Source organism: Rhincodon typus, chromosome 15, assembly GCF_021869965.1.
Source record: "Rhincodon typus isolate 14 chromosome 15, sRhiTyp1.1, whole genome shotgun sequence".
NCBI lineage: Eukaryota > Metazoa > Chordata > Chondrichthyes > Orectolobiformes > Rhincodontidae > Rhincodon > Rhincodon typus.
In genome coordinates this window covers 26,179,926-26,207,226 of record NC_063346.1, presented here as the reverse complement: position 1 = coordinate 26,207,226, position 27,301 = coordinate 26,179,926, and the positions used below count along the sequence as shown (strand labels likewise).

Sequence of the window (27,301 nt, the reverse complement as noted above, 5' to 3'; positions counted from 1 at the left end):
CCACGGCTGGCTGCTATTTCAAATTTCTGAGCTGCCTCACTCAAAAAACAGCCATTTCAAAAGGAAAACCGTTGGATTAAAGTTGAATTTTGAATGTTCAGCTGTGGATAAATATGGTAGCTTTTCACTAAACTAGAAAATTCCATTAGAAATTACAATATGGATTACACAAGAAAATACAACTGGTCCACGTCAAGGTATTCAGTTTAACAAAATTATTACTAATTTAGCATCATTTTCAGCAGTACTGAAGTTAAAATACAGGTATCCGATTCAGTTCAAATTAAAATAGAAATCTACAGAATTATACTTTTTTGTGCGATACCCAGTCATCTCATTTTTCAGTCAGACAGGCTTCTAACACTGAATGACAGCGTTAATGAACCAGCCCTGGATCATAGGCTATTCCTATCATTTAGGTTGAAATTCTTCATATTCCAGTTTAAATAATACAGTAAGCAAATGACTTAAGTAGTGGTCTTGGCTGGACAAAGAACAAAATGCTCATCAACACTGTACCAATGTTGCGTGTGGCTTTAGTTCATAAAGTACTGCTGTGCATAATTGGGGTCTGCCAATTTCGAGCTTTCATACATACTGTTGCCCTCTATATCAGGTAAGCACAGTCATCAACCATGTAGATTTCTATGTAGCTTGGTTTGGAAGCACAAACAGAGCACAGTATTAAGTTTTCTTGGGTGTCAAGACACACAACTGACAAAAGCAGTCTTCAAAACGACAAGTGACACTTGCTCTCAGTTTGCTTCTGTCAATGCATTCTTACCCCACACTGCACAGGATTAATTACTTTTTAAAGCCAGTGCTCATTCACTGCAAAGCTTCGTGACCCTCCCTTTCTATATACCAGCTGGGACACCAACTCCCTGAACCATAATTTTTCGATTTCCAAATGGAATAATTCCAATGCATTCATTCCCCACCCCTTCCTTTCATACAATGTAGTCTCTGGTTCTGAACCAAAGAATCAGAATTGTCTGAAATGCTAACAAGCCCAGATTTATACTTATTTGCCAATTTAAACATCTGTTCTATTAACATTGAATATAGATTCAACAGAGCACAGGTTATTAAAGTAATAATTTTTCCTTTGTCAAATGAGGGCTGATGGCAGAACAGAAACTAAAAGTGGGCAGCATTATAAACATTTGTCTACATCCTAAGAATGTGATAAGCACCATGTAAATGCCAACTTTTCTCTTCACAAGTCATCCCACAAAAATCAGAACGTTTTTCCTAAAATCCATTCAAAAACTCAGTAAAAACGTACATTAGATGGAGATGAAATAAATATATTACAACAAAGCTGAAATACATTCTAAATAGAAAGTGCTCAAGAAGGAATGTTTATAAATGAACACTACCCTTAAGTAGTGCCAGTCAGATTTTACAGACGGACAATCAAAAGATCTAAAGGACTTCTCAAAAGATACTCAGATTTTAATTTCTAAGACTGCTGCTTTGATTTCACTGGGAAACCTGCCATTTTAGCCTTCCACTAACTTTTTCACTTCGACTTCCAACTTCAAAGGAAATTTTCAATATAATGTTCACTTGACGTGGATTCCAATGCCTCATACTTTTTTTAAAAAGTCCATTAATGGAATTAAACAACTCCATTGATACACCGACCATTATCTTCTGCATAATCTTCAAACTAGTTAGCTGGCAGAAAATGAAATGATCAGCATCACAATATTCCCAGTTGACAGTTCTTCATTTGGACTTAGTTTCTCAGTCTGGATGTGTTGACCCAATTTGAGACTGTCTTCTCATTGAAAGCCGCGCACACCTTGGACACGTAGTGGAATTGTCATAATAACAATCTCTGCAAATAAGACAAGAAAAGCATTCTAGTTTACCAATTAAGTTCATTGCAAATCAAACTCAACAGAATGCTTACAGCTAACATAGGGCTTCAGATTTAGGTAAATTTGCTTAGGAACAAAGACTATGCAAATAGAACAGAAAAAGCCAATGTGGTTGTCAGGCTGGCTTCATAGATCAAAATATACCATTTGTTTTTCTCCTTCAATCACAAAGCAGTTTGTTCTACATGAGTCAAGCAGTTGATCCTAAATTAATCTTCTATCACTTCATACAGAATTCTTAAGTGTAGGATTCAAAATTCATGCTTGCATTAAATTATTGTTCAGTTTACTGGTTTCAAAAGATTCATATATATTAGTTTGTTGAAAATCTGTTACGGGCCTTCACCATTGCAGAATAAACATTCTCAATTTCTTTATTCCATTCTCTAAGTTCAGGCCCCCATTCTCTGGCAACAGTTTAGTTATCCTGCTCTACAAAAATCAGAGTGTCACAATAATACAAAATCCAATACAGTGCTTAATTAGTGCTCACCTCAAAAATCACCATTGCATATTGCAGTATGATTCATTCTTCAGACTATATACTCATATGCTCTATTATCACAAACTTACTTTCATTCATGCTTCTGAAGATACTGTAAAATAGTTGCAATTACCATGCACTCCTCTCCCCTTTTTAACATTATCCTACTTTAAAAGCAGTAACAGACTGATTGCTGTAACGGTGTAAATGTAACTGATTGCTGCATTTAGGTTAATTTACTTTGTCGCCCTGTCCCCCACCTGTATAGCATTCTAGAAGTTAGCCTAATAATATGGCATAGATGCAAAGAAAAATAAAAGTGGAGAGAGAAGTGCCATTCAAGGGGCCGGTCAAGGACAGTAGTGGGAAGTTGTGCGTGGAGTCCGAAGAGATAGGAGAGGTGCTAAATGAATATTTTTCGTCAGTATTCACACAGGAAAAAGACAATGTAGTCGAGGAGAATACTGAGATACAGTCTATTAGACTAGACGGGATTGAGGTTCATAAGGAGGAGGTGTTAGCAATTCTGGAAGGTGTGAAAATAGATAAGTCCCCTGGGCCGGATGGGATTTATCCTAGGATTCTCTGGGAAGCTAGAGAGGAGATTGCAGAGCCTTTGGCTTTGATCTTTATGTTGTCATTGTCTTCAGGAATAGTGCCAGAAGACTGGAGACGAGCAAATGTTGTCCCCTTCTTCAAGAAGGGGAGTAGAGACAACCCTGGTAATTATAGACCAATGAGCCTTACTTCGGTTGTGGGTAAAGTGTTGGAAAGGATTATAAGAGATAGGATTTATAACCATCTAGAAAGGAATAATTTGATTAGGGATAGTCAACACGGTTTTGTGAAGGGCAGGTCGTGCCTCACAAACCTTATTGAGTTCTTCGAGAAGGTGACCAAACAGGTGGATGAGGGTAAAGCGGTTGATGTGGTGTTTTTGGATTTCAGTAAAGCGTTTGATAAGGTTCCCCATGGTAGGCTATTGCAGAAAATGCGGAGGCATGGGATTGAGGGTGATTTACCGGTTTGGATCAGAAATTGGCTAGCTGTAAGACGACAGAGGGTGGTGGTTGATGGGAAATGTTCATGCTGGTGTTCAGTTACTCGTGGTGTACCTCAAGGATCTGTTTTGGGGCCACTGCTGTTTGTCATTTTTATAAATGACCTGGATGAGGGCGTAGAAGGATGGGTTAGTAAATTTGCGGATGACACCAAAGTCGGTGGAGTTGTGGATAGTGCGGAAGGATGTTGCAGGTGACAGAGGGACATAGATAAGCTGCAGAGCTAGGTTGAGAGGTGGCAAATGGAGTGTGAGGTGATTCACTTTGGAAGGAGTAACAGGAATACAGAGTACTGGGCTAATGTTAAGATTTTTGGTAGTGTGGATGAGCAGAAAGATCTCGATGTCCATGTGCATAGATCACTGAAGGTTGCCACCCAGGTTGATAGCGTTGTTAAGAAGGTGTACAGCATGTTAGGTTTTATGGTAGAGGGATTGAGTTTCGGAGCCATGAGGTCATGTTGCAGCTGTACAAAACTCTGGTGCGGCCGCACTTGGAGTATTGCGTACAGTTCTGGTCACCGCATTATAGGAAGGATGTGGAAGCATTGGAAAGGGTGCAGAGGAGATTTACCAGGATGTTGCCTGCTATGGAGGGAAGGTCTTATGAGGAAAGGCTGAGGGTCTTGAGGCTGTTTTCGTTAGAGAGAAGGTGGTTAAGAGGTGACTTGATAGAGACATACAAGATGATCAGAGGATTAGATAGGGTGGACAGTGGGAGCCTTTTTCTTCGGATGGTGATGGCTAGCACGAGGGGACATAGCTTTAAATTGAGGGGTGATAGATATAGGACAGATGTCAGAGGTAGGTTCTTTACTCAGAGAGTAGTAAGGGCGTGGAATGCCCTGCCTGCAAAAATAGTAGACTCGCCCACTTTAAGGGCATTTAAATGGTCATTGGATAAACATATGGATGATAATGGAATAGTTTAGGTTAGATGGGCTTCAGATTGGTTTCACAGGTCGGCGCAACATCGAGGGCCGAAGGGCCTGTACTGCGCTGTAATGTTCTATGTTCTATGTTCTATTCTTTTGAAAAAAATATTTGCACCCTCCTCAAGTTTTAAAAATATTGGAACCATGACATACACTGGTGTGCAGATATGCATCTGACTCTCTGCCTTCTGGAATGAGGTCAAATACAGACAGGGATTGAATAATTTTCATAAAATGAAAAGAAACATATCTGAATAACTGAATGCTTATGGTTGAAAATAACAAGATTAGTTAGATTAGAAAGTTACAATAACAGCAAAACACACCCCTAAGGTAGTTACAAATTCAGAACCTTAATTCATCCATCCATCTTAAAAAGATAAAGTTCCCTGTACTTCTTCAAGCAAGTCAGTATTTTTCCCTCCACTAGTCTTCTTGGGACTGAATTTTGCAGCTTGATTACTCAGAATAAAGAAGAAGTTTCTGACACGTGCTGAGTTTCCTTTTTACTAGTTTAGTCTGACCTACTGACTTAGTCAATAGATGTGGACTGTTAATGTATCATTCTTGTATATCTTTACACATCACCAATCCAACACTTACTTTTCCAGCTGAAACACTCAAGTTACTTCAGTTCTTTAGTCTTAACTCAGACCTCTGACTAAGGATAAGCTTTTTGGCAATTTTTTTTAATATCATTTTTCAGTGCTTGAAAATCTCACTTGTCTCAGCAACCAGAACTAAACATTGTACTGAAGGTACAGTCCGATCAGAATGGTATACACTTCAGCCACAACTTTCTGCATTCTACTGAAGACTAGCTTAAACATTCAATTGACTTTGACCATCACTGCTCTGCCGTATTGGACCTGCTTATCATTGACCATACCAAAGACGGACAGGACTCTTTGGCTTCATACTTAGCTACTTTACCACTATTCAAGAAGAATATGTGTTTAATCAAAAATTATATCTGCATGAAACATCTTTCTTCTCCAAAGCAAAATTCTGACATTGGAAATCAGAATAAAAACAAAATTGCAAGAAATACTCAGCACGACTATGGAGAGGAGAGCTGATGTTTTAGGTTGATAATCATTCATGACAAGTTCTGATGAAGAGCCATCAACCTAAGAATTCCTCTCCATTACCAAGTTACATTTTGTTTTAGAATCCAAATATTTTTACAAATGATACAGCAATGTGCTTTTGGCTCATTTAGACTTTATTTGTTTAGCTTGAACTTAATGTTTTTGACATAAATTACAAGCTCAGCATTAAATTTTCAAAATGTTTCATATCCTTTACGTAGGTTTTGTTTCACAACCAATGTATTTGTTTTAGTCATTTCCCCTTTTTTCCTTGGCAAGGGTAGCAGCCTTTAATTGATTCATGGGTTGGAAATGTTAGCAGACAGTTGAAATACACTTCTCTCATTTGAGAGTGAAATGAATAACTTGTCCTTTGTATCTATATCCTAATCTGCATTTCTTAATGCCTAAATTGATATTTACTCGTTTCTCATAGCTCAAGCTTCAAGTTTAAAAGTCTGGAATTGACACCAACTGTGTAATTGGGCCCAAATATTTACACAAAGCAAACGTTAGAGTTTTGTACTAACCTGTGAAATACAGCAGAACAATCCTGGCACACTGATGTGTGGCTGTCGAATGGAAAGAGCACATCTCCCTCTTTGCATAACTCACAGACAAAACCTTTAGCCTGACAGCGCTATAAGACAAGCCACAGAATTAAAGATTGACTTATAACAGATATTTACAATCCCTTTATTTCCATACTTTGTTCCAATTCATAACTTAAAAATGCAGCTAATCATTGGGATAAAAGATTTTGCAGTGTTATTGCAACTTTTTTTTTTATTTTATTTGTTTGATGCCCTTTGATAACAGATTGAAAAGCATTCATCTACAGATACAATAAGGAATACTATAGTAAAACATGCTAAACAGTTATTGACAATGACAACAATTTAATTTATTAGAAAATTATGTCAATAACTAGAAAGGGGAAATTAAGAATTCTAGTTGTGAACTCACAATATTAGTGTTTTGATGCAGAAAACATTAGAAATTACTACTACATAACAATTGGTCTAACTAATAAATCAGTCAGTATTAAATATGCTGATTGTTTTCTGATTAGTCAAACATTTTGGAGCAAGGACATCAGTACTGAGTCTGATCCTGTACCACTGCCAATGTTTACAGGCACATGTCTTGAACAAGGCCAACTTGTTGGTAATCAAGAATGGGATTCACACCATTGCAGTGCAATTAGAACTACCCTAGTTTAAACATCAATTAACCTAGTCCTAGCCACACATCAACCTGGGACATATGTGGTTCACATGACTCCAGCTGTGACTGAGCCTATCCCAATGATTTTTGTTTGGTATTTGTTCCCAAGTTATGACCAGAGCTGGCATGGCCAGCATTTGTTACCCATCTTTTATATAACCAAGTGGATTCCTGAGAATCACGCACATTTCTGTGTGTTTGAAATCACATATAGGCCGGTCCAGATGAGGTGGACAGGTTTTTACATTATTGCATTGTTTTATCTTTGATTTCTGCCTGCAGAAACTGCAACAAGACATCCTGCTAATGAAACTCTACTTCATCACATGAAAGGAGGTAATGGAGGCAAGGCTGCTATTACAGGAAATCCGATAGTTTCATGATTACCATTACTGAGACTGATATTTTATTCCACATTTTTAATAGTTCGAATTAAAATTTCGTCAGTTCCTGTGGTGGGGTCAATACGGCATTCATTCAGTCCTCGAGGTAAAGCACAGTAACATAACCACCATGGTATCACTCCCATAGAGTCACAAAGTCACACAGCATGAAAACAGACCCTTCGGCCCAACTTGTCTGCGCTGACCAGACATCCCAATCTGACCTAGTCCCATTTACCAGCATTTGATCTCGTATCCCTGGAAACTGTTCCTATTTATATAGCCACCCAGATGCTTCTTAAATGTTGTAATCATACCAGCCTCCAACACTTCATTCCAAACATGCACCACCCTCTGCGTGAAAAAGTTACCCCTTAGATCCTTTTCAAATCTTTCCCCTCTCAACTTAAACCAATTCTCTCTAAATTTGGACTTTCCCCGCAACCCCTCACCCCCCCACCTTAGGAAAAAGACCTCGGTTATTCACCCTATCCATAGGGAGCAAACTAACTTCATTGATTAAAAATTAAGCCCAGACTGCAATCTAGAAGGGCAACTTATAATTGGTACAGCTGGCACTGCAAGGCTCTCTCCAGAGATGCTGCAACGGCAGCAAGTGTGGACCTAGCGGCAAGAGATGACGCCAGAACGTGGTGACTTTGATGTTGGTGGGCCCAGCGCAGGACTGGAAGTGGAGAAGTCGACATCAGTGGCGGTTCTGATGTCAGCACTCATTCAAAAGGTTACACTCTTGCATTTTTTTTCCAGGAAGGCTGTGTATTCTGATACTTCAACTGATTCCAAAATGGCAGCAGCATCAACAAGGTGGGCCCAGTGGTGAGAGACTGCATGGAACATGGCGACATCGAATGGAGCTCAGTAGGTCCAGTGCAGGTGGCAGCAAGGCGCAGGACTCATGGCGGCAAAGTGGCAGTCGCATCACCACGCCATTGGTGAACTCGGCTCAAGACTCATGGCTGTGGTGGCAAGGGTGATCTGGGCATTTTCCTTTTCCTTGATTTCAGCTCTTGTTTTTAGTTCTGACTATTCTAAGATGGCACCAGAGAGTGGAGACTCTGTACACTTCACCGTATCCCTGTACTCAGGTACCTGTGACAATGAAACCTAATCTAAAATCTAATCTGAATATTTCTAACACTTCCTATGTATGTGCGTAATTGGTAAAACATTACTATTTCACTGTTCATTAAAAAATTGAAGAATGACACACAAGGTCTAAGATTTCAGTCGCATGTCCTTATTACTGTTCAGCAACATGATTCATACGAGGAATAGTTGGCAGAAAGCTAAAGACAGCAACGCCTTGTTTGGATTTAGCAATTTCTCTTTCTGAAAAAAAAAGAAGAATGATACAAAAATGGCATCACACTAAAAGCCAAAGCCAATATTATAATTCTCTTTAAAGATGCACAACAAAATTCTTTAATGTTACATCCATGTTCAAAAAGTGGAAGGTTTTTAGTTGCAGGAAGGGGAAAAGGATTGAGGACTGCGTTTTGTGGGACTCAAAACCTCCCTCTTTCTGAAGGCTGATGTAACCACGCAGAGTTCAATCGTGAAAGTCTGACTATACCTCACAGTCCAGTTTAATATGTTTTGCAAAGATGGTGTGGATTTCGGTTAAAGTGCGGCTCAGATGCCCAGTGGCAATGTCAATTAAATCCTGTAAAGAATACATTTCATCGTTTTCCACAAAATGCTGTCGATCCTGCAACTGCAAATGGAAATATTTAGACATACATTGAAAAATTATTCCCAAGGTCGATATCATGAATTTTTGCCTACAAGTTCAATTTTAGAATATTAATTTGGACCAAAATCCTGATTTAGCTTTGCTATTTGAATCAATATTATAGCGTTTAATATCAATTGCAGGCATTGCTCTAAATGACACAATAATCTAACCTGTAACAGCAACCTTGCCTCCATTGCTTCCTTACATGTTATGAAATAGGGTTTCATTAGCAGGATGTCTTGTCGGAGCTTCTGCAGGCAGAAATCAAAAGAGATAAAACAATACAGAATAATTAAACGAATTTTTTAAAAAACGCAATACACTTCTTCAGGATCAGGACACAGATATTTCGATCGAGATTCAATAATAATTGAATGATAGAAGCAGAGGATCTGACCTAGGTGAGAAGAGGAACCTTTCGTCAAGAAAAACCTCTACTCAGTTTAATATTTTAGCGTTGCTCCCAAAATAACCTGCCAAATGTCCAGGCAGACCATGCAAATAGGTAAATTCTTGATCTTTCCAACCCAAGGGAAGAAGAGAGCAGTGCTGCTTTATGTTTTGATTGGTCATGTATTCTGGATTACGAGAAAATCTCACCAGGACAGATTCTGCAGTTACTCTAAGTTCTAAGAAGGCACAATTAATCTTTAAAGTTTGTGATAAGTCTTTAAAGACAGCATTGAAACACAAGGGGCAAACATTCAATTATCAATAATTATTCATCATTCTGTTTAATAACTAATTTCATGTGGCTTTGGCCAAAATAACAGAATTATCTGAATGTTGATGGAGGACAATTCAGTCCCAGCTACTTGTGTCAACTCTGTGGAAAAGCTATCCAATTAATCCCACCTTTCTGCTCATTTCCATGGCCTTATGAACTTTTCCATTCCAGTATTTGTCCAATTGTCTTTTGATTATTTTTTTTTAAAACTACTTCCACCACCCTTTCAGTCATTCAAGATCATAACGCACTATGTTTCAAAGAACAAAAAGAAAAAGATTCCTCACGTTGCCTCTGGTTCTTTTGCCAAAAATCCCAAAGCTAACAGACACTTATGCCACCGGAAACCATTTCTGCTATCTTGCTGCAAAGCCTTTCAAGTTTTAAGCATGTTTTAAAACTCCTCCTAATGTCTCGCTTTTCAGAGCGGAAAAGGTTAGTTGGCAAACAGACTGTCAACTAATCAGCAACCCGTTTCTCATTCAGGATAAATTGTTGTCATCTTTGAGATTTGAAATTCTTGCAACTGTTCTGATAAGTGCAGGACAAACTGCTTCGACTGCATATATTTTTGAAAAAACAAACATACTACCTTCATCAACCATTTGTTACTTCCCAAAGAAAAGTCAATCCAGTTTACGTTGCTGCAGAGATTTACATAGAATTTGGACAGAGAAACAGGGCATTTGGCCCAAAAGGCCTCACTATCAATGTTTTCAGCTATTCCCTTCTCCCATAAATTTACCTAGTTTAGCCATCTATTACTCACCTCCATTACTCCATGTGATGGTAAATTAGTCAAACTCAATTTGCCTTCAAATCAGTCTGTGCTGACTCTCATTTATCTTATACCTGGCAAAACTGCTATTTTGGAAAGTTGTCCCAATTACTGTTTCTAAAGGTTCCCAAGTTTATCCCTCTTCAAAAAAAAAAAAAAAAAAACTTTTTGCCACATTCATGTTTCTATAATCTACATGGAGTCTAGTTGACCTATTTTTCTAATCAACCCATTCAGAGATGTTATTACACACCTCTGGAGCAGGTGGGACTTGAACCTAGACCTCTCAGCCTTGGAGTAGGGACACTACCACTGAGCAACAAGAGGGCCCCCTGAAAACATTTGACCTATTTTTATAATCAACCCATTCTGAGGTGTTATTACACAAGCCCGGAGTAGGTGGGAGTTGAACCTGGATCTCCTGGCTCAGAACTAGGGACACTACCACTGCACCACAAAAGCCCCTTGAAAACATTCAATTCCAGACAAGCTTATTTGTTGCATCTGATCTGGTGAAAATTATGCAGTAAATCTAAGCATACCCGAATTTCCACCAGTTCCTCCACATAATTGAAAAGAAGTGGATTAATAACTCTAAGTTTCAGTACTGGCCGGGAGTTCATCAGCGTGAGGTACCTCATACTATAACGGCACACCTAATGACAAAACATAAAAGGAAAGAAAAAAAAATCACAATTAGGCAAAACTTCAAGCAGCACTACTCCAGGTAGCTTCTTCAGGTATTAGGTTGCTACAGCAGAATAAAGGTTATATCTATCCACATTCACACCTGATAACGCAACAAAACATTCCACTCTGGTACAATTTTCATGGTTTACAAAATGTAGCCCGAGATATGCTTTGATCTCAACATTGCTACGAACATTTTAACACCTTTCACCTCAAAAATCAAAAGACTATGAGCTGAATTTTTATAGCACCATCATGTTGAACACGGAAGGGCTTGGCAAATGAAATGGTTGGATGGGATTTCCTTCACTGGCAATTTTTAGTAGTGCAATTTAATTATGTGGGATGAGACTGTGGCAGCACTTCTGACCTCATCAAGTGTGTTGTGGGCTGGGCAAGACAGATCATTGTAATTTTGATGAGTTGGACCAGCTTCTGCAAGTATCCCGGTTAACATTGGTTCAGAGTAGCGTGACCCATGAGGGAGCCCTACTTTGGATTCAAGAATCTTTTTCAAATTTGTTGCCAACTTCACATCATAATGCAATACTGATTAAGTTAAATATGTTCCTTTTAATGCATTGAAGTGACTACCAAATTGACTTGCATCGTGAAAGTGGAAAAATCATTAGTAAAAACCGAAAGAACTGCGGATGCTGTAAATCAGGAACAAAAACAGAAGAAGTTGCTGGAAAAGCTCAGCAGGTCTGGCAACAGAGATAACAAGGGGTAGAGCTGGATGAACACAGCAGGCCAAGCAGCATCAGAGGAGCAGGAAGGCTGACGTTTCAGGCCTAGACCCTTCTTCAGAAACATCTGTGAAGGAAAAAACAGAATTAACATTTCGAGTCTGGTGACCCTTCCTCAGAACTGGTGGTGGCTGGGAAAATGACAGTTTATATGCAGAAAATTGGGAGGTGGGTGGGGTAGGGAGTAAACGATAGGATAGAGCCCAAAGAGAGAGAAAGACAGTTGGACAGACAAAGGAGTTGCTAACGATCAGGCTGGGAGGGTGAATAGTTATTAATGGGGACTGTTAGCGATTAACAACAGGTGGTGTGTAATGGCAGGCTATGTGGTAACAAGGTCTGGTGTGTGGGGTGGGGGTCTGGGACATGGGAGAGTTTAGGCCCTAAAATTATTGAACTCAATATTGAGTCCGGAGGGCTGTAGGGTCCCCAAGCGGAAACTGAGGTGTTGTTCCTTCAGCTTGCGTTGGGCTTCGCTAGAACACTGCAGCAAGCCAGAGACAGATGTTGGCCAGGGAGTACGGTGGTGTGTCAAAGTGGCAGGCAACAGGTAGTTCAGGGTCTTTTTTGCGAGCAGAACGTAGATGTCCTGCGAAATGATCGCCAGGTCTACACTTCGTTTCCCTAAAGTAGAGGAAACCACATTCTGAGCAGCAAATGCAGTCAACTAGATTCTGGGAAGTGCAGGTGAAGTGTTGCTTCACCTGGAAGGTATGTTTGGACCCTTGGATACTGGGGAGGGAGGAGGTAAATGGACAAGTGTTGCACCTTTGCTGGTTACAGGGGAAGGTGCCGTAGGGCTGTAGGGAGGTGTTGGGGGTGAAGGAAGTGTGGACCAAGGGTGTCCCGCAGGGACCGTTCCCTCCGGGACATCATTGGATGTTTAAAATACATTATCCACTGGATAAAGTGCTAATCTGCATTCATATTTATGTCAAACTATGTCAATTGTACCCTTATTCAATATTTTCATTTAACAGCTATTCAGAAGTCAGTAATCTTTCTTGCATACATGGCTGGGCTCTTTCAATTAAACCTTGGGGAGTTTTCTTCAATGTAGTTGTCCAATGGAATTGCATTATGAATGCTTGATTCAGTTCCACATCCTACTTATATATTTTATTCAGCAAGGGTGGTTTATACAGTGGTTGACCAGGGGATTACATTTGTCTAACTTAACAGTTTTATGACCACTCAAGAGGATGACATTTTGTATGTATTTCTTCTGTTTTAAACTTCCCAATGTTATTACAAGGCTCAAGAGTTCTGCGCATAGTGAATACTGGATGAGAAGGCTTGGGATTAAGGAAGAATATAGGGTTTAAGGCAGTATGGCATCAGGGTTAAAGAGCCTCATATCTAAAGAATTGGGCTGATGTCCAAGGAAACCAAGAATAATCTTTTAACCCGTCTCCATTTATACCTCAGGTCTGCTTACAGGGGCAGGAAAACCATTTCTAGGCCACGCATTAAACAAAATGGTGATGTTGGAAATTAAAGGGAAGACCTTCTAGATCAGAGAGAAGGAAAACCTTCTTCAACCAGAGAGTGGTGAATCTATGGAATTCACTGCCACAGAAGGTTGTGGAAGCCAGGACATTGAGTATATTTAAGACAGAGATAGATAGTTTAATCATGCAAAATTTCCATGAAACAGTTAAGCTCTGCATATAAATTCATCATGTTAGTTATTTTAATAATGTCACTGTTTAGCCTTCATAATGGGATATCATGCACTTCTTTCATAAAGAGGATAGGAATTAATAAACGGTGCACAAAACATAACTTGTTTATGAAATATTCATTGATAAACTTTATATTTTTCCCTCAATTTCAAGAAATATGGCCTCTTGCTGTCCTGTAATGACACTGTAACCATGTCACAATGACAAAATGACGCATCAGGATAGAAGGAGAAAACTTAAAAACCATGCAGATGGTTTCTACAATGAAAGATTGTAAATGTTACAATAGACAAATTAAGACTTTTTTTGGACTGGAATAGCAACTCAGTTTATGATCAATATAGTTTTCTGATATTTTACTATTCTCCAGTTTCTATCTCCCTTGCTGTTCCCATATTGTTTTCCCTCTCTCATTCACATCTATAAACACTCACTTTATAGGTTTCAAAGTCCCAGTTATGTATGACACGAGCAGGGATGACTGCTGCATCATTCCAGTGGCAGCTGCTGCAGTAATATCGTCCAGTGTAGTCACACATGCGTGCTTCACTAGGCACACCACCTAAAGCGTAAAATCAAAAGTATGATGAGTGACTCGGTGAAGATTTAAAACAAAACACTTGATGTTATAATAATGAAACTGGTCATGGAGATCCCATCATCTCACTTTCCTAATTGGAGAGTCCATGCATCTCTGGTTGGTTACACAACAGGACACAACATTGCTGGACTATATGAACACATTTATGTTTCAGATTTTTACATACTGGTTCTGCAGTATATTTTGTGTTTGAGTCATTGCTTTTGTAAGTGCCACAATGAGTATGTTTGATATTACTGCAACTATTAGTATAATACTCTATGATGCAGGATCAGGGAAGAATGAGAAGGGAAGAGTGTCACAACACCTCAGCCACTTATAAGCACTGAATTTTCAGTTTCTGGAACAACTAGTGATATGTTCCCATCTTCCTGCTTGTTCTACTAAAGGGCAGTATGGACTATGGCAATAGAATGTGTAGGATATCATTTGAGCAAAAGATTGTAACCAGAATAATGGGACTCAGGAGAAAACACTTCAGTGGAATTAATGTCATTTTAGGATGCCGAGCATGTTTTGCCAGTATGTCTGGATCAATGGACACAATGAGAAAACATGGCCATTCCAACAGAATCTCTCAAAAGAATCTCATTGCCATCACCAACTCAATATGCGCATGAGATCAGCACGAGATTTCAGTCTCATGATATATTGATTGGTAAGAGAAATACTTTCCAGAAGAGGATATTTTGACCTCCTATGAATGGATTTTATCTTCATTGTTTCTAACAGTTCTATTGAAGGGTCACTAGATTCAAAATTTAAACTCAGTTTCTCTCTCCACAGGTGCTCCCAGACCTGCTGAATTTCTACAGACTTTGTTTTAGATCCACAATTCTTTGTTTTAATTACCATAATTACGCTACTTTGATTAAAAAAAAACTATTCCAATCTGATGATTAGCTTCATTCTTAGTTTCACTGTGGTATTAATCTCTTTTACAACTGACAGAAAATTGTGGATTTTCATTAATTGCCAATGCAATGTAATATAATTAACTAGTAACCGCATGGGTACATATTTCAGCTCGAAGTGTTTTAAAAGTCAGTTTCCATAGATGGAAGAAGTTAAGTCAACATTGTTAGTCCTTGTAGTCATTGTGCAATGAAAACATGTTCTGAAGTCCCATATTTCTAGTGAGGTGATGACATAGATCAAAGACATACCACAGCAAAATAAAAATCAATTGACAATATAACATTTTCTTTGACAAGTCATAATTGATGTAAATTTAGCAACAAAGTGAAAGAATTGAAACTATGGTGCTATAGGGAATGGGAAAGAAGAATTAACTCCTTTTTGGCATTAGATTTCATGAGATTTTCACATATTTCCCAGATTTTGTTAACTTGTGGTAAGTCTGGAGCACTAGTTCCCTTCCACCAACTAACAATGCTCACTTGCAAATATCGCCAACCCATAACATAGACCAAGCAGGTCAACATTAGGGAAACGGGATTTAGTCTGCCCAAAATTATGAACGCAGAATCAAAAAACAAGACAAGTTGAGACACTCAAAAACCTTCAAAGAAATGGATAGTTTAAAAAAATTGTGCCAAACCTAATTTGATATTATAGTCTATTGAACTTTGAGCTTCCTTAAAAGCACTTGCCTCTATTAATTATCTAACAACAGCATCAACATTATATCTGAACCCATAAGAAAATGAAAAGGAAACCACAAACATATAGGACCTCTAATTTTCCCAACAACTCCACAGCAAAGTACATTCACCAGAAGTAATTCAAAGAAATTTAAACAAAAATGTACATAACGCTCTGTCAGAGATGCCTCTTTGGCTCATTCTGTGCTCCATAAGCCAAACCAATGAATGTGAAGTTTTCTACCTGGTGCAGATTTCCCAGCGTGGGGCTAGTTTTATCCCAAGGGCTCTGAGCTGCCAAGATGGGACGGTTTTCTAAATTTCCTTTGAAAACAGTCAGGAAAAGAAGTCCCTAGAATCCAGTCGTAACACCCCAATATTTATATATAAAACTCCAGTGAAACTCTAATCATTCAATTTTGCACAAACATGTAATGGAAAGCATAAAGTTCAAAACATTAAGATTCAAATACAGATCAAATGGTTAACTTTCTATGCATACGATAGTTCTGAATGATCTTAAGTTACTGAGAAACAAAATAACAGCTTTGTTCAACTCTGTTACTTGGATGAGATTTTGATGTAAATCTTCCCTTCCATTGCTTTTAATCAGGAAAGATACCCTGCCAATTTGAAATCTAAAATCACATGACAATCGTTTAATATTTCAAATATTACAATATTTCACTCACGTAAAGAAATTGGTTGACGACACTCTCCGCATCGGTAATCCTGCCGGTCCAGACCAACCTCAGGACAGATATTGAGCTCAAATTCAGATTGGTGGCTAACCTTTGACCTTACACAGGATTTGGTGATTTGGTTTAAGCATTTACTGTGACATCTGTAATAACAACCTGTGAACAAGGAGACCAAACAATTAAAAATGGTGACATGCAGCATTAGAGGGTTAAATCAATCACAGGTTTTCACAGAGTTAGTCAGTTTACCTGCCTAATAACACATTCCTTTCTGGCCACAAATGCTCTTCATCAGCTCAAATACTTTACACTAGACTGCATATATCCATTATGTTGAGTTGTTGTCACAGAATGTTTATTTAAAAAAAGGATTGAAACAACAATTTTTTCCTTCTCATGTTGAATTATCAAATTACATCATTTACTAAAGCATCATCTCCTGAGAATGCCTTGCAACCCAATCAGTTTACCTTGTACCTTTATTAATCATCTTCAGTTCATAAACAAAAGTAGGATATTATTCAGAGATAGCAGGAACTGCAGATGCTGGAGAATCTGAGATAACAAGGTGTAGAGCTGGATGAACACAGCAGGTCAAGCAGCATCAGAGGAGCAGGAAGACTGACGTTTCAGGCCAGCCTTCCTGCTCCTCTGATGCTGCTTGGCCTGCTGTGTTAATCCAGCTCTACATCTTGTTATCTAGGATATTATTCAGTTTGTAAGCGTGCCTACTTTCCCACAAGTCTTCAAACAAGTTTGAAAGCACAAACAGAACAATTTTGCTCTTTTTCCTAAGAACATTCCTTTACACTTTCTGATTAGGTACTTAACCAATTAAAACACTTTCATCCAATAAATTTCTACTGTGTCACATTTCAAAGTGTAGCATGTTAGTTTTGCCCCACAAACTCAAGTCCAAATTTCAACCAGTGATATATTCAATGAAAGAGGAACTAATTAAAATTTGATTGGTAAAGAAAATTAGTATTTGGAGGAAAAAAGCATAATCAAATCAGTCAACTGTTTCACTCATTGAAATGGAGAGGAAAAAAGAACAATGGACTGAATAATGTTTTTCCCCTGTTTATCTTCATAAAACACAGGAGGATATTAGATGCAACATAATGTAACTGTTTTTGGAAATAAATGTCACTAATCTCCTGTATAAAAATATTTAAAGATAAAGCATTCTGCATGAGTTTGTCACAAGTAGTCTTAATTTTCTGAAGCCTGGGAACTCAGTTACTGGGAAAAAAAGGTCAGTAGTTCCTAGATACAAATTCAATTTCCTGTGGAGAAGTTATGATGTGGGATGCATCAGCAAACTTGTTTCTTCATTCCCCTCCAGGAAACTGCAGTAATTAACATATTTTCAATATGGATTATAAAATGGTCTAACAGTAAAGGCTGGAGGCATGCAAAAAATGTGAATTTAATTTTTGTTTCTACAATTTTTGAAATAGTTACAGAATGTTGAAAGACAATTCCAAATTAATGGAAGTTTTGGGCATATAGTTCTATTTAAGTTGCTAAAGAGGCCTGATGTATATATAAGTACAAATAGGTTATGTCAATGAATGAGTGTTTAATAACTTAGGCAGTGTGACTGGAGTCATGGAAATGTCAGGAAAAATTCTCTTGGCTGTGGCTACATAGTGAAGAGAAAAACACAAGTAAAAGCAAGAAGGCTTTGAGGACAAAATGAAAAAGGTATTATATTTTCAACAAATATTCAATGATAATTTGAGTACAGGAAAGAAGAAGTTTTGCTCAATAGAGCACCATTGAGATCACACGTGGAATAATGTGTGCAATTCTGGTCCCTTTGCCCAAGGAAGGGTATACTTACTATAGAGGAAGTACAGCAGAGGTTCAATAGACTGAGTCCAGAGATTGTGGGACTGTCCTAAGAGAGATTCCAGAGACTGGGCCTAGAATTTACAGAAGTCTTAAAAGGATACTCAAAGTGGTTGCAGAAAGAATGTTTCCCCTGGCTTTTGGATCTAGAAACAGGGCACACAATCTCAGAATATAAGGCATGCCATTTATAACTGAGAGGAGGAGGAACAATCTCAGGATGCTGAATCTTTGGAATTTTCTACCTCAAAAGGGGCTGTGGAAGCTCAGTCATTAAGTTAGTTCAAGACAGAGATTGACAGATTTCTAATAAGCAATGGCATCAAGGGAAATGGGGATAGCACATTAATATGGTGTTAAGGCTGAACAACTTTCTCCTGCTCCTATATTCCAAAAGACAAAGTTGATAGACAAGATGAACGTACATCAATACTGAACAGAAGACTTTTGTTTATTTCACGTTATTCTGTTAATTGCAATTGTGAAGTCAGTTGCCAAATTCCTTTTTTTTTTAAATTATTGAAAACAATAAAATATTCCTGGACAAAACACAAAAGCCAACACCAGTGTTGCAAAGGCTGCCCATTTTGGATGTGGCCATGAGAAAACACTGTCCATCTGTATAGATCAGCAGTGTGCTTATTACTACTGCGTATCAATATTCTCTTTCCATCACATTAGCAAGGAACTGTGGATTCGGCTGTTAAAGTCGCAGTAACAGTGTGCTTGTTAACACCATTGTTCACCAAGATCCACTACACTTACTGATTTGAAAAGGTCTAAATGGCTGGTTTGAGCACAAGAAGTCTGAAGTTGCAATGTTTACTGAACAAATCTGTATCACTAAATAACAATATTACATACTCCAGTCATACAAGTTGGTTGTGGAAATGTGAAAAGGTTTGCACTTTTAAGCAAACAATGGGCTACTTTTCAGTAAAGATAAAATAACGCTGAACTGAAGCAGAGAAGGTACACACAATTAAAACACTTTTCACGGAATACTGTTATGTCTTTTCCCAAATAGTTAACATTGGGCACAGTCTCAAGGACTTCTACTAAACTAAATCTCTAATCATCCATTAATGGGGAGGACTGTCATAAAAGTAACTCATTTCGTTCAATGTTAATCTTTGTGCCTGCCAACTTCCTTTCATAGTAACAGAGTATCTGGCCACAATACATATTAGAAGTTGCTGTGTATTAATGTGTATGCATATTTAGTCATTGTGGAAATTGTTTTAAAATGCATAAAATATTGCCAATTAAAGTTAAATACATTAGTGCAACAAATCCTGCAAATATATTGCAAAATCACTTTTAAGGTTCAATTTCTTAGACCAACATTAATGAATGGATTAAATGTAGCATTTGAATGTTCAAACAAAAAAATTAAATCATTGTATGGTTTCAGAGTCTATGAAGTGTAACATTTTGAAACTTAACATAACAGTTATGCTGACAGCTAAAAAAAGAAAATGACTGACTTCACCAGGCCACTTCCTCCCGAGTCGGGTGAACCTGGAAGCTTCCTTACAAAAATAATAGAATGGTTCTAATAGACATACATTCGATCCATATTTTACTAAAATGCATGATTCCAAAACAGCATTTCAAAATATAATTAATTGAATTTTAATATTCATAGAATGTTTATTTGCAAATCTTATTCCAAATAGATTTTGGCCATAGCAAAAAGAAACAGGATAGATATCAAGTATTCACCTGTGCAGGTATACCAGGTTTGAAGCAAGCCCCATATAATGGTGCTGCACTTGTCACAAAACTGTTTGACACTTTTGCTTTTCTCCTTGTAGAATCGGTGTTCAAGAAGAATTCGAATATTTGGCTCATCTTCATCGGGGTCCTATGAAGACGGCCAGCAAAGAAAATGATTAAGCATCTATTTAACGGTGACCATAGTTATATGAAACTTACTGCAGCATTTCAATTCCATGAGTGTAATGAAAGTTTCTCAGACCCCGAAAACCATATTCTCATTCAGTAAAGCACACAAGAGCAACTACAACAAATTGTGACCTCTGGATCATGCAAGGAAATATTGGAAGATGTGACCAAATAGCGCTTTCAAAGAGATAGTTTTTAAGGCACCTCTTAATGGTGAGAGACAGAGAGGTTTAAAGGAAGGCAGTCCATTTCTTAGGGCTGAAGCAATCGAAGGAACAGCTACTAAATGGTAAAGCAAAGAAAATCGGGGATATACAAGAAAAGAAAATTATTTTATGATGACAGGTGCAGTAAATTGGGTCTACTTCTCATTCTTTAATCTCAACGGCTTGTGAATCTTTGCAATTGTCTACCCAAGGTTGGAGGTGCTATGTTAAATATAACAATGAAGCAGAGATAGATTCTTCACCTGAGGGAATTGAGAGCAGCCTGGTGGCTCAGTGGTGAGCACTGCTGCCTCACAGCACCAGGGACCTGGGTTCAATTCCTGCCTTGGACGTCTGTCTGTGTGGAGTTTGCACATTCTCCCTGTGTCTGCCTGGGTTTCTTCTGGGTGCTCTGGTTTCCTCCCACAGTCCAAAAGGTATGCCATTCTGCCCCAGGATGGGTAAATTAGGTGGATTAGCCATGGAAAATGCAGGGTTGGGGGTGGTGGCTGAGTCTGGGTGTGAGGCTCCTTGGAGAGTCAGTGTGGACTTGTTGGGCCAAACTGGCCAGTTTCCACACCGTTGGGATTCTATGATTTGGAAATGTGCAAGAAAGTAAGAAGTTGAGGCAAAGAATCAGCTATGGATTATATTGAATTGGAGGCTCAAGGGATGCAAAGTCTACTCCAGTTTCCTCAATTTGTTGCATGAATCAACAGGTCAATAAAAAGAAATAGAGTAAATTCAGAAATGCAAACAATGTCTTTCACAAAATTCCAAACAATTGTGAGCTCCACGTGAATAAATTGTCAAGTCAACACAGCTAATGCCATATCAATTCCATTACAATAAACAGAAGACTGGATTATAAAAAGATAATGCACAATGCTAACACTGTAGTTCACAGCATTTGGTGAAGACAATTGCTTTCAAATACCAGAGTATAACAATTGTGAAGCCAATTTGCAGCCAAAACACAAATTACCTCAGAACATAAACAGGAGTAGGAATAGACCATATGGGCCCTTGAGCCTGCTCTCTCATTCCAAAATCTCAAAACTTGGTCTATCTCAAACCATGAACATAACGATGGAATATCCTCAACCTTATGGATTAGAAATGAATTCCAAAGTTTGCCAAGACTTTGCCCCCATGCTCTAGGTTGTCTCCCCTCACTAGATAATCTCCATATCTAACCTGAAAAAACTCCTTTCAAAGTTTGCATGCATCATCTCATTCTCTGAAATTTAGACTCAATTTACTCACTTACTCTCTCCTCATTGATCCCTGTAATACAGGGTTGCCTAATCTAGTGAACCCTTTGCAGTTATTACCTACAAGACAAATATATCCTTCCTTAAACATGGAGACAAAAATAGTGCATGCTATTCCAGATGCAATTTACACAACTATAGAATGGAAATACTTATCCCTGAACTCTAATCCATTAACTGAATGTAAACGATGTTAAAATGCACACTTTAACCAATGTAAGAGAAATGAAAATTGCAGGCACTTTGTTTTTGAATCCACTACAACATGGATTATTATGTCTCAAAGTGACGAGAAAAAATGACCTCAGTTAAGCTTTCTTGTGTGAATATATAAATACTTCACCTGTCCCCATAAACACTATCTGAACTCATCTGCCAGTACTACCAGCAATCACATTTTACCATAGATAACTGGCTGAAGTTGAGCACACAAGAATTCATACAATAGGTGCAGGAGCAGTTCCTGACATCACCTACAGCACAAGAAATCTAGAGTTTATTGGAGATGCAAAACAAAAATTCACCTCAGCAGAGAACTATTAATTGCGAACGGACTTCAAAATGGAAAATTTATAAAATTTCTCACAGGTATGTACATAGACAAAATGTAATTGCAGTCAATGATCACAATTAAATCAATTAGTCAGTAAAGAAAGTCCTCCGTAAAACAGTCAGTATCCAAGATTCTAGATCGACAGTGACTTTATAGTATTCATAGGCAGATGTCAGAGTATATCTTCCAACTGTAAGTCAACCTTAATTCCTAACCTACACTTACGAAATTCTAGTTGTGACATTTAGGAAGCTATCAACCACTCCAGTTCAAGTCCCACGCTCAAGACAAGTTCACAGTTATCAACTTATCAAAGTTTCAATGAAAACAATCTAAAGGCATTCGACAAGGTTCCGCATGGTAGCCTGATTAGCAAGGTTAGATCACGTGGAATACAGGGAGAACTAGCCATTTGGGTACAGGACCAACTCAAAGGTAGCAGACAGACGGTGGTAGTAGAGGGTTGCGTTTCAGACTGGAGGCCTGTGACTAGCAGTGTGTCCCAAAGATTGGTGCTGGGTCCAGTGTTTTTCGTCATTTTATATAAGTGATTTGAACATGAACATAAGAGGTATGGTTAGTAAGTTTGCAGATAACACCAAAATTGGAGGTGTAGTGGACAGCAAAGAAGGTTACCTCAAAGTACAATGGGATCTTGATCAGATGGGCCAATGGGCCAAGGATTCACAGATGCAGTTTAATTTAGATAAATGCGAGGTGCTGCATTTTGGAAAAGGCAAATATCAGCAGGACTTACATTAAGTGTATAAGCTCCTGGGAATGTTTCTGAACAAAGAGACCTTGGAGTCCAGGTTCATTGTTCCTTGAAAGTGGAGTTGCAGATAGTTAGGATTGTTAATAAGGCATTTGGTATGCTTGCCCTTATTGGTCAGTGCATTGAGTATGAGTTGGGAGGTCATGTTGAGGCTGTACAGGGCATTGGTTAGACCACTTTTGGAATACTGCGAGCAATTCTAGTCTCCCTACTAAAGGAAGGATGTTGAGAGACTTGAAAGGGTTCAGGGTTTGAGCCAGGGTTGCAGGGTTTGAGCTATAGGGAGAGGCTGAATAAGCTGGGGCTATTTTCCCTCGGGCATCAGAGACTGAAAGGTTTATATAATCATGAGGGGCATGGATAGGGTAAATAAACAAGGTCTTTTCCCCAGGGTGGGGGAATCCAAAAAGAGAGGGCATAGGTTTAAGGTGAGGGGGGAAAAATTTAAAAGGGACCTAAGGGGCAACATTTTCATGCAGAGGGTGATGCGTGTATAGAATGTGCTGCACAGGAAGTGGTGGCGGCTGGTACAATTACAACATTTGTAAGGCATCTGGGTATACCAATAGGAAGTGGTTAGAGGGATACGAGTCAAATGGGGCTAGATTTATTTAGGATATCTGATCAGCATGGATAAGTTGGACTGAAGTGTCTGTTTCCATGCTGTCCATCTCTTTTGACTCTAAACACTGAAACCATCATCTTCAAATGTTCCTATAAACATATTATTTCTGCCATTAACTCCTACCGCTTACTGAGCCAAAGTTCAAGGAGAAACTAGACTGTTTACAACACCAAATGCTTTTTGTCTGATGTGACCAACCCTGTATCCACTCCTCCAGTAAAACCACAGACTATTCCAATAACTACTTGTGCTCCTCCACTTTCAACAATCAGCTGATCCAAAACTCTTCTGCCAATATCCTATAATATACCTACATATTCAGAGGTCACCTAAGTATCTGACAGCAATGTGGACCAGCAGTCTCCAAAAATCATTAATTTAATATTCACATCTTTGTATTTAAAATCACAATGACCTAGGTCCTCCTCATCTGTCATCTCTAGTCCAACAAACAGATCTCTTCTGTATCCATCCACCCCCTAAACAGTCACTATGAAATGTTCCTCTGACTTCACCCAATCATGCATAATGCTCCTCTATTGTTTGCCACTTGAACGCAAGTGCCATAGTTAGAAACTTCCTCTCTTAAATCATTCCTACCTTGTTGAATAAACTGTTCCGTCCTCCCAGTGACTCTACTTTTGGCTCAGTATCCCTTTTTCCCTGTATGCCTCAGTGAAATAGTTTGGAACATTTTACTGCAGTGAAGGTGCAACATGAGTGCAAGTTATTGCTTTTGTTAAGGATTGTTGGAAATGAAATAGTTTAATGGCACCATTCAATGTAACTGAGGTCTTTCATTACTGATGCCATTCTAATTAATCTCCTTGAAATTCTCTGCCAGAATGGAAATTCTTCCTGAAGAATGGTTCCCAAAAAAAAAGGCACAACTGTTTTGCCTTTGTGTACAAAGTCTTCATTTATAAAGACAAAGATCCCACGTGCATTGAGATTTCAAGTTATTCACAACTTGTCCTACCATCTTTAAAGACTAGTTCATCTATTTTAGGTCTCTCTACTCCCAAAAAAAATCACGTAATTTGTTTTTTGTACCGCTCCTTATTTTTCCTACCAAAATGAATCTTTATCCACATTAAACTTCATTTGCCCCAGGTAAACACATTTCAGCTTATCTGGATCCTCAAGTTTTACTTTGCTTTGTTTCCAAGCTATTGACATCAACTGACAGACCTGTAGCAACTGGATTTCTCTCCATCTCGTTTGAATGCATAACAATGCAATATACTTGGCTGAGCAGGCGAAAAAGCCTCTTCCAAGCCTTTGTCAATATTACTTGTCAAAACTTGTTTAACAGTATTTTCTCTCCTTACCAACAAAATGGCTAAAAGGATTTAGTAATGTTGCCTCTTAATCTGCTCCACTCCTCAATACTGAAGGTTAAGACAAATCCTTTTATTTCCCCCAAGGTCAAAAGTCTCACGACACCAGATTATAGTCCAACAAGTTCATTTGAAATCACAAGCTTATTGAGTGCAGCCCCTTTGTCAAGTGACTTCAACTGACAAAGGGCAGCACTTCAAAAGCTTGTGATTTCAAATAAATCTATTGGACTATAACCTGGTGTCATGTGACTTTTGACCTTGTCCATCCCAGTCCAACACTGGCACCTCCACATTATGGCTTTTTTTTCCAGATTACATCATATTTTGTAGGAATAACTTTGTAGCTGCCATCGCCTCAATTTAAGTATAGCTTTTTGTCATTACATTGTCCGTTTCAAACCTTCAATTCTTGCAGTTTAAGCCGGAGATGAATAAGTTTAACAACAGCGTCTTTCTGCTTCTCAGAGTGTTCCGGCAAATCTAATATAACTTGTTTCACTTCATCAATTGCACGCTTCAGGTTTTCAATGTCCAATGCCCCAAATGAACCCTAGAAAACAAATCAAAGCAAATAATGCTGTCTCTTGGTTGCGTCCAAATGAGTCATGTTGCAAAAAGGCATAGAATAGTACCTACTCAATCCCCATCACCAAAGGTGAAAGAATAACAGAGGAACAGCAAAAACACTTTGATATTCAATGGCAGTTGTGGAATCAATACTCAGATTCTTTTGGACATTTTGAAGTTTCTAAAATCATTACTGTGCACACCTCTGAACCAGGTTGAACTTGAACCCAGACCTTCTGGCCCAGAGGTATGAACATTACCACTGCACAAAAGGCTTCTAGATTTTTCTGGACATGACCAAATTGTCTTCAAGAGATGGAGAAAAAAAAACAAACAAACAATGTAACAGCTTTGTTTGCAGTGCTATTCACATGCCAATAATGAATGTTCATTTTCACTCAATACACATTCACTTTACAGCCTCTCTATTTTAAAATCACAGTACAGGATTCTTGCTCCCAAAGTGGTGTTTATAGAACTGGATTAGTTAGATATTTCTGCAATTTGGGAGGGAGAAGGAGATATAGCATTACCTCACGCTTTAGTCAGTTTTTGAATAATTCATTCAAGGATAAACAAACTCAAATTTCAGAGAATAAAGTCATAAAGCAAAAAAGAACAGTTTTAATCCTCATGCAAATATCATTCCACAGAAGATTACACTACAGAATATAATAAGCAACGTCCTCAAGCAGGGGAGTCTGCGCCGGACACAAACTATTTCGTTGGTATCAGAGTTGGACAGAGACACATACATATAATTTCAAAGGGATATTTCAACTTCATTCCTTATGAAAACAGATGATTGTACAGAACTTAAATATTTTTCTTCAAGGTCTGTGCTCCACAATTTAAATATCTAGCTTACCTGCATGATTGTAAAATATTTACTACATTTCAAGATGTGAATGATACTGCAGTTATAGAAACAAGAAGAAAATTGATGCTTACCACAGGTTTTGAAAAGTGATCCTCAGCCAGGCCAAGATCCATCACTCTGTCAGTATGTGCACTAACCTCCCGATACAAAAAGTCTGTGTGTAGTCCTAGATTAGGAAAAAAAATGAATACTTTTAATGGAAACGTGACGTGGAAAAAAAAAAAAAATTGTGATCCAGAAATATATAGATACATATATAGCAATTTAGTGTGAATGCTGCTATTCCCCAGCTGGGAGATATTTCCTAACCAGCTTTACATAAATTTTACTGTAAATATTAACTGCAGAAATGTCTGATGAATCTTTAAATCATTAGTGGTTTTAAAATAGAAATGCTTAAAAATTCAGATGTAAGGTCATAGCTTTATTTTAAATTAACGCAATAGGTTTAGCTGCCAAGTTAAAAACAAGTGAGGGAAGTAGGTTCCTGTGCCAACAGATTGCATTCACTTGATATGCATGACGTAATCACTCTAATGTACCTCCCATCTTTCTTGAAGTCACAAGACTAGTTACTTCAAGAGACAACAAGGTGCAGAGCTGGATGAACACAGCAGGCCAAGCAGCATCATAGGAGCAGAAAAGCTGATGTTTTGGGCCTAGACCCTTCTTCAGAAATGGGGGAGGGGAAGGGGGTTCTGAAATAAATAGGGAGAGAGGGGGAGGCAGATAGAGGAGAGGATAGGTGGAGAGGAAACAGACAGGTCGAAGAGGTGGGGATGGAGCCAGTAAAGGTGAGTGTAGGTGGGGAATTAGGGAGGGGATAGGTCAGTCCAGGGAGGACGGACAGGTCAAGGGGGCGGGATGAGGTTAGTAGGTAGGAGATGGGGGTGCGGCTTGAGGTGGGAGGAAGAACAGGTTAGGGAGGCAGGGATAAGCTGGGCTGGTTTTGG

At 38.5% G+C, this 27,301-nt stretch overlaps 1 protein-coding gene across 4 annotated transcripts; it reads right to left on the bottom strand.

Moving 5' to 3' along the window:
• On the bottom strand, positions 1 to 26,837 carry def8 (differentially expressed in FDCP 8 homolog). Of its 4 annotated transcripts, none has more exons than XM_048605647.1 (11): positions 26,420 to 26,837; positions 25,302 to 25,451; positions 19,943 to 20,084; positions 16,352 to 16,516; positions 13,889 to 14,016; positions 10,873 to 10,986; positions 8,996 to 9,076; positions 8,664 to 8,804; positions 8,357 to 8,419; positions 5,990 to 6,099; positions 1 to 1,846 (listed from the first exon to the last, which is right to left on the bottom strand). In XM_048605647.1, exons 1-11 carry the CDS (start codon positions 26,600 to 26,602, stop codon positions 1,753 to 1,755), a joined length of 1,371 nt encoding a protein of 456 aa, XP_048461604.1. In that variant the 5' UTR covers positions 26,603 to 26,837; the 3' UTR covers positions 1 to 1,752. The 4 variants fall into 4 exon arrangements, 3 of the variants coding, with proteins under 3 accessions (XP_048461604.1, XP_048461606.1, XP_048461605.1); XM_048605649.1 differs by having other exon boundaries at positions 8,664 to 8,798; positions 26,420 to 26,510; XM_048605648.1 differs by lacking the exon at positions 8,357 to 8,419.
• Positions 26,838 to 27,301: the final 464 nt, after the last annotated feature.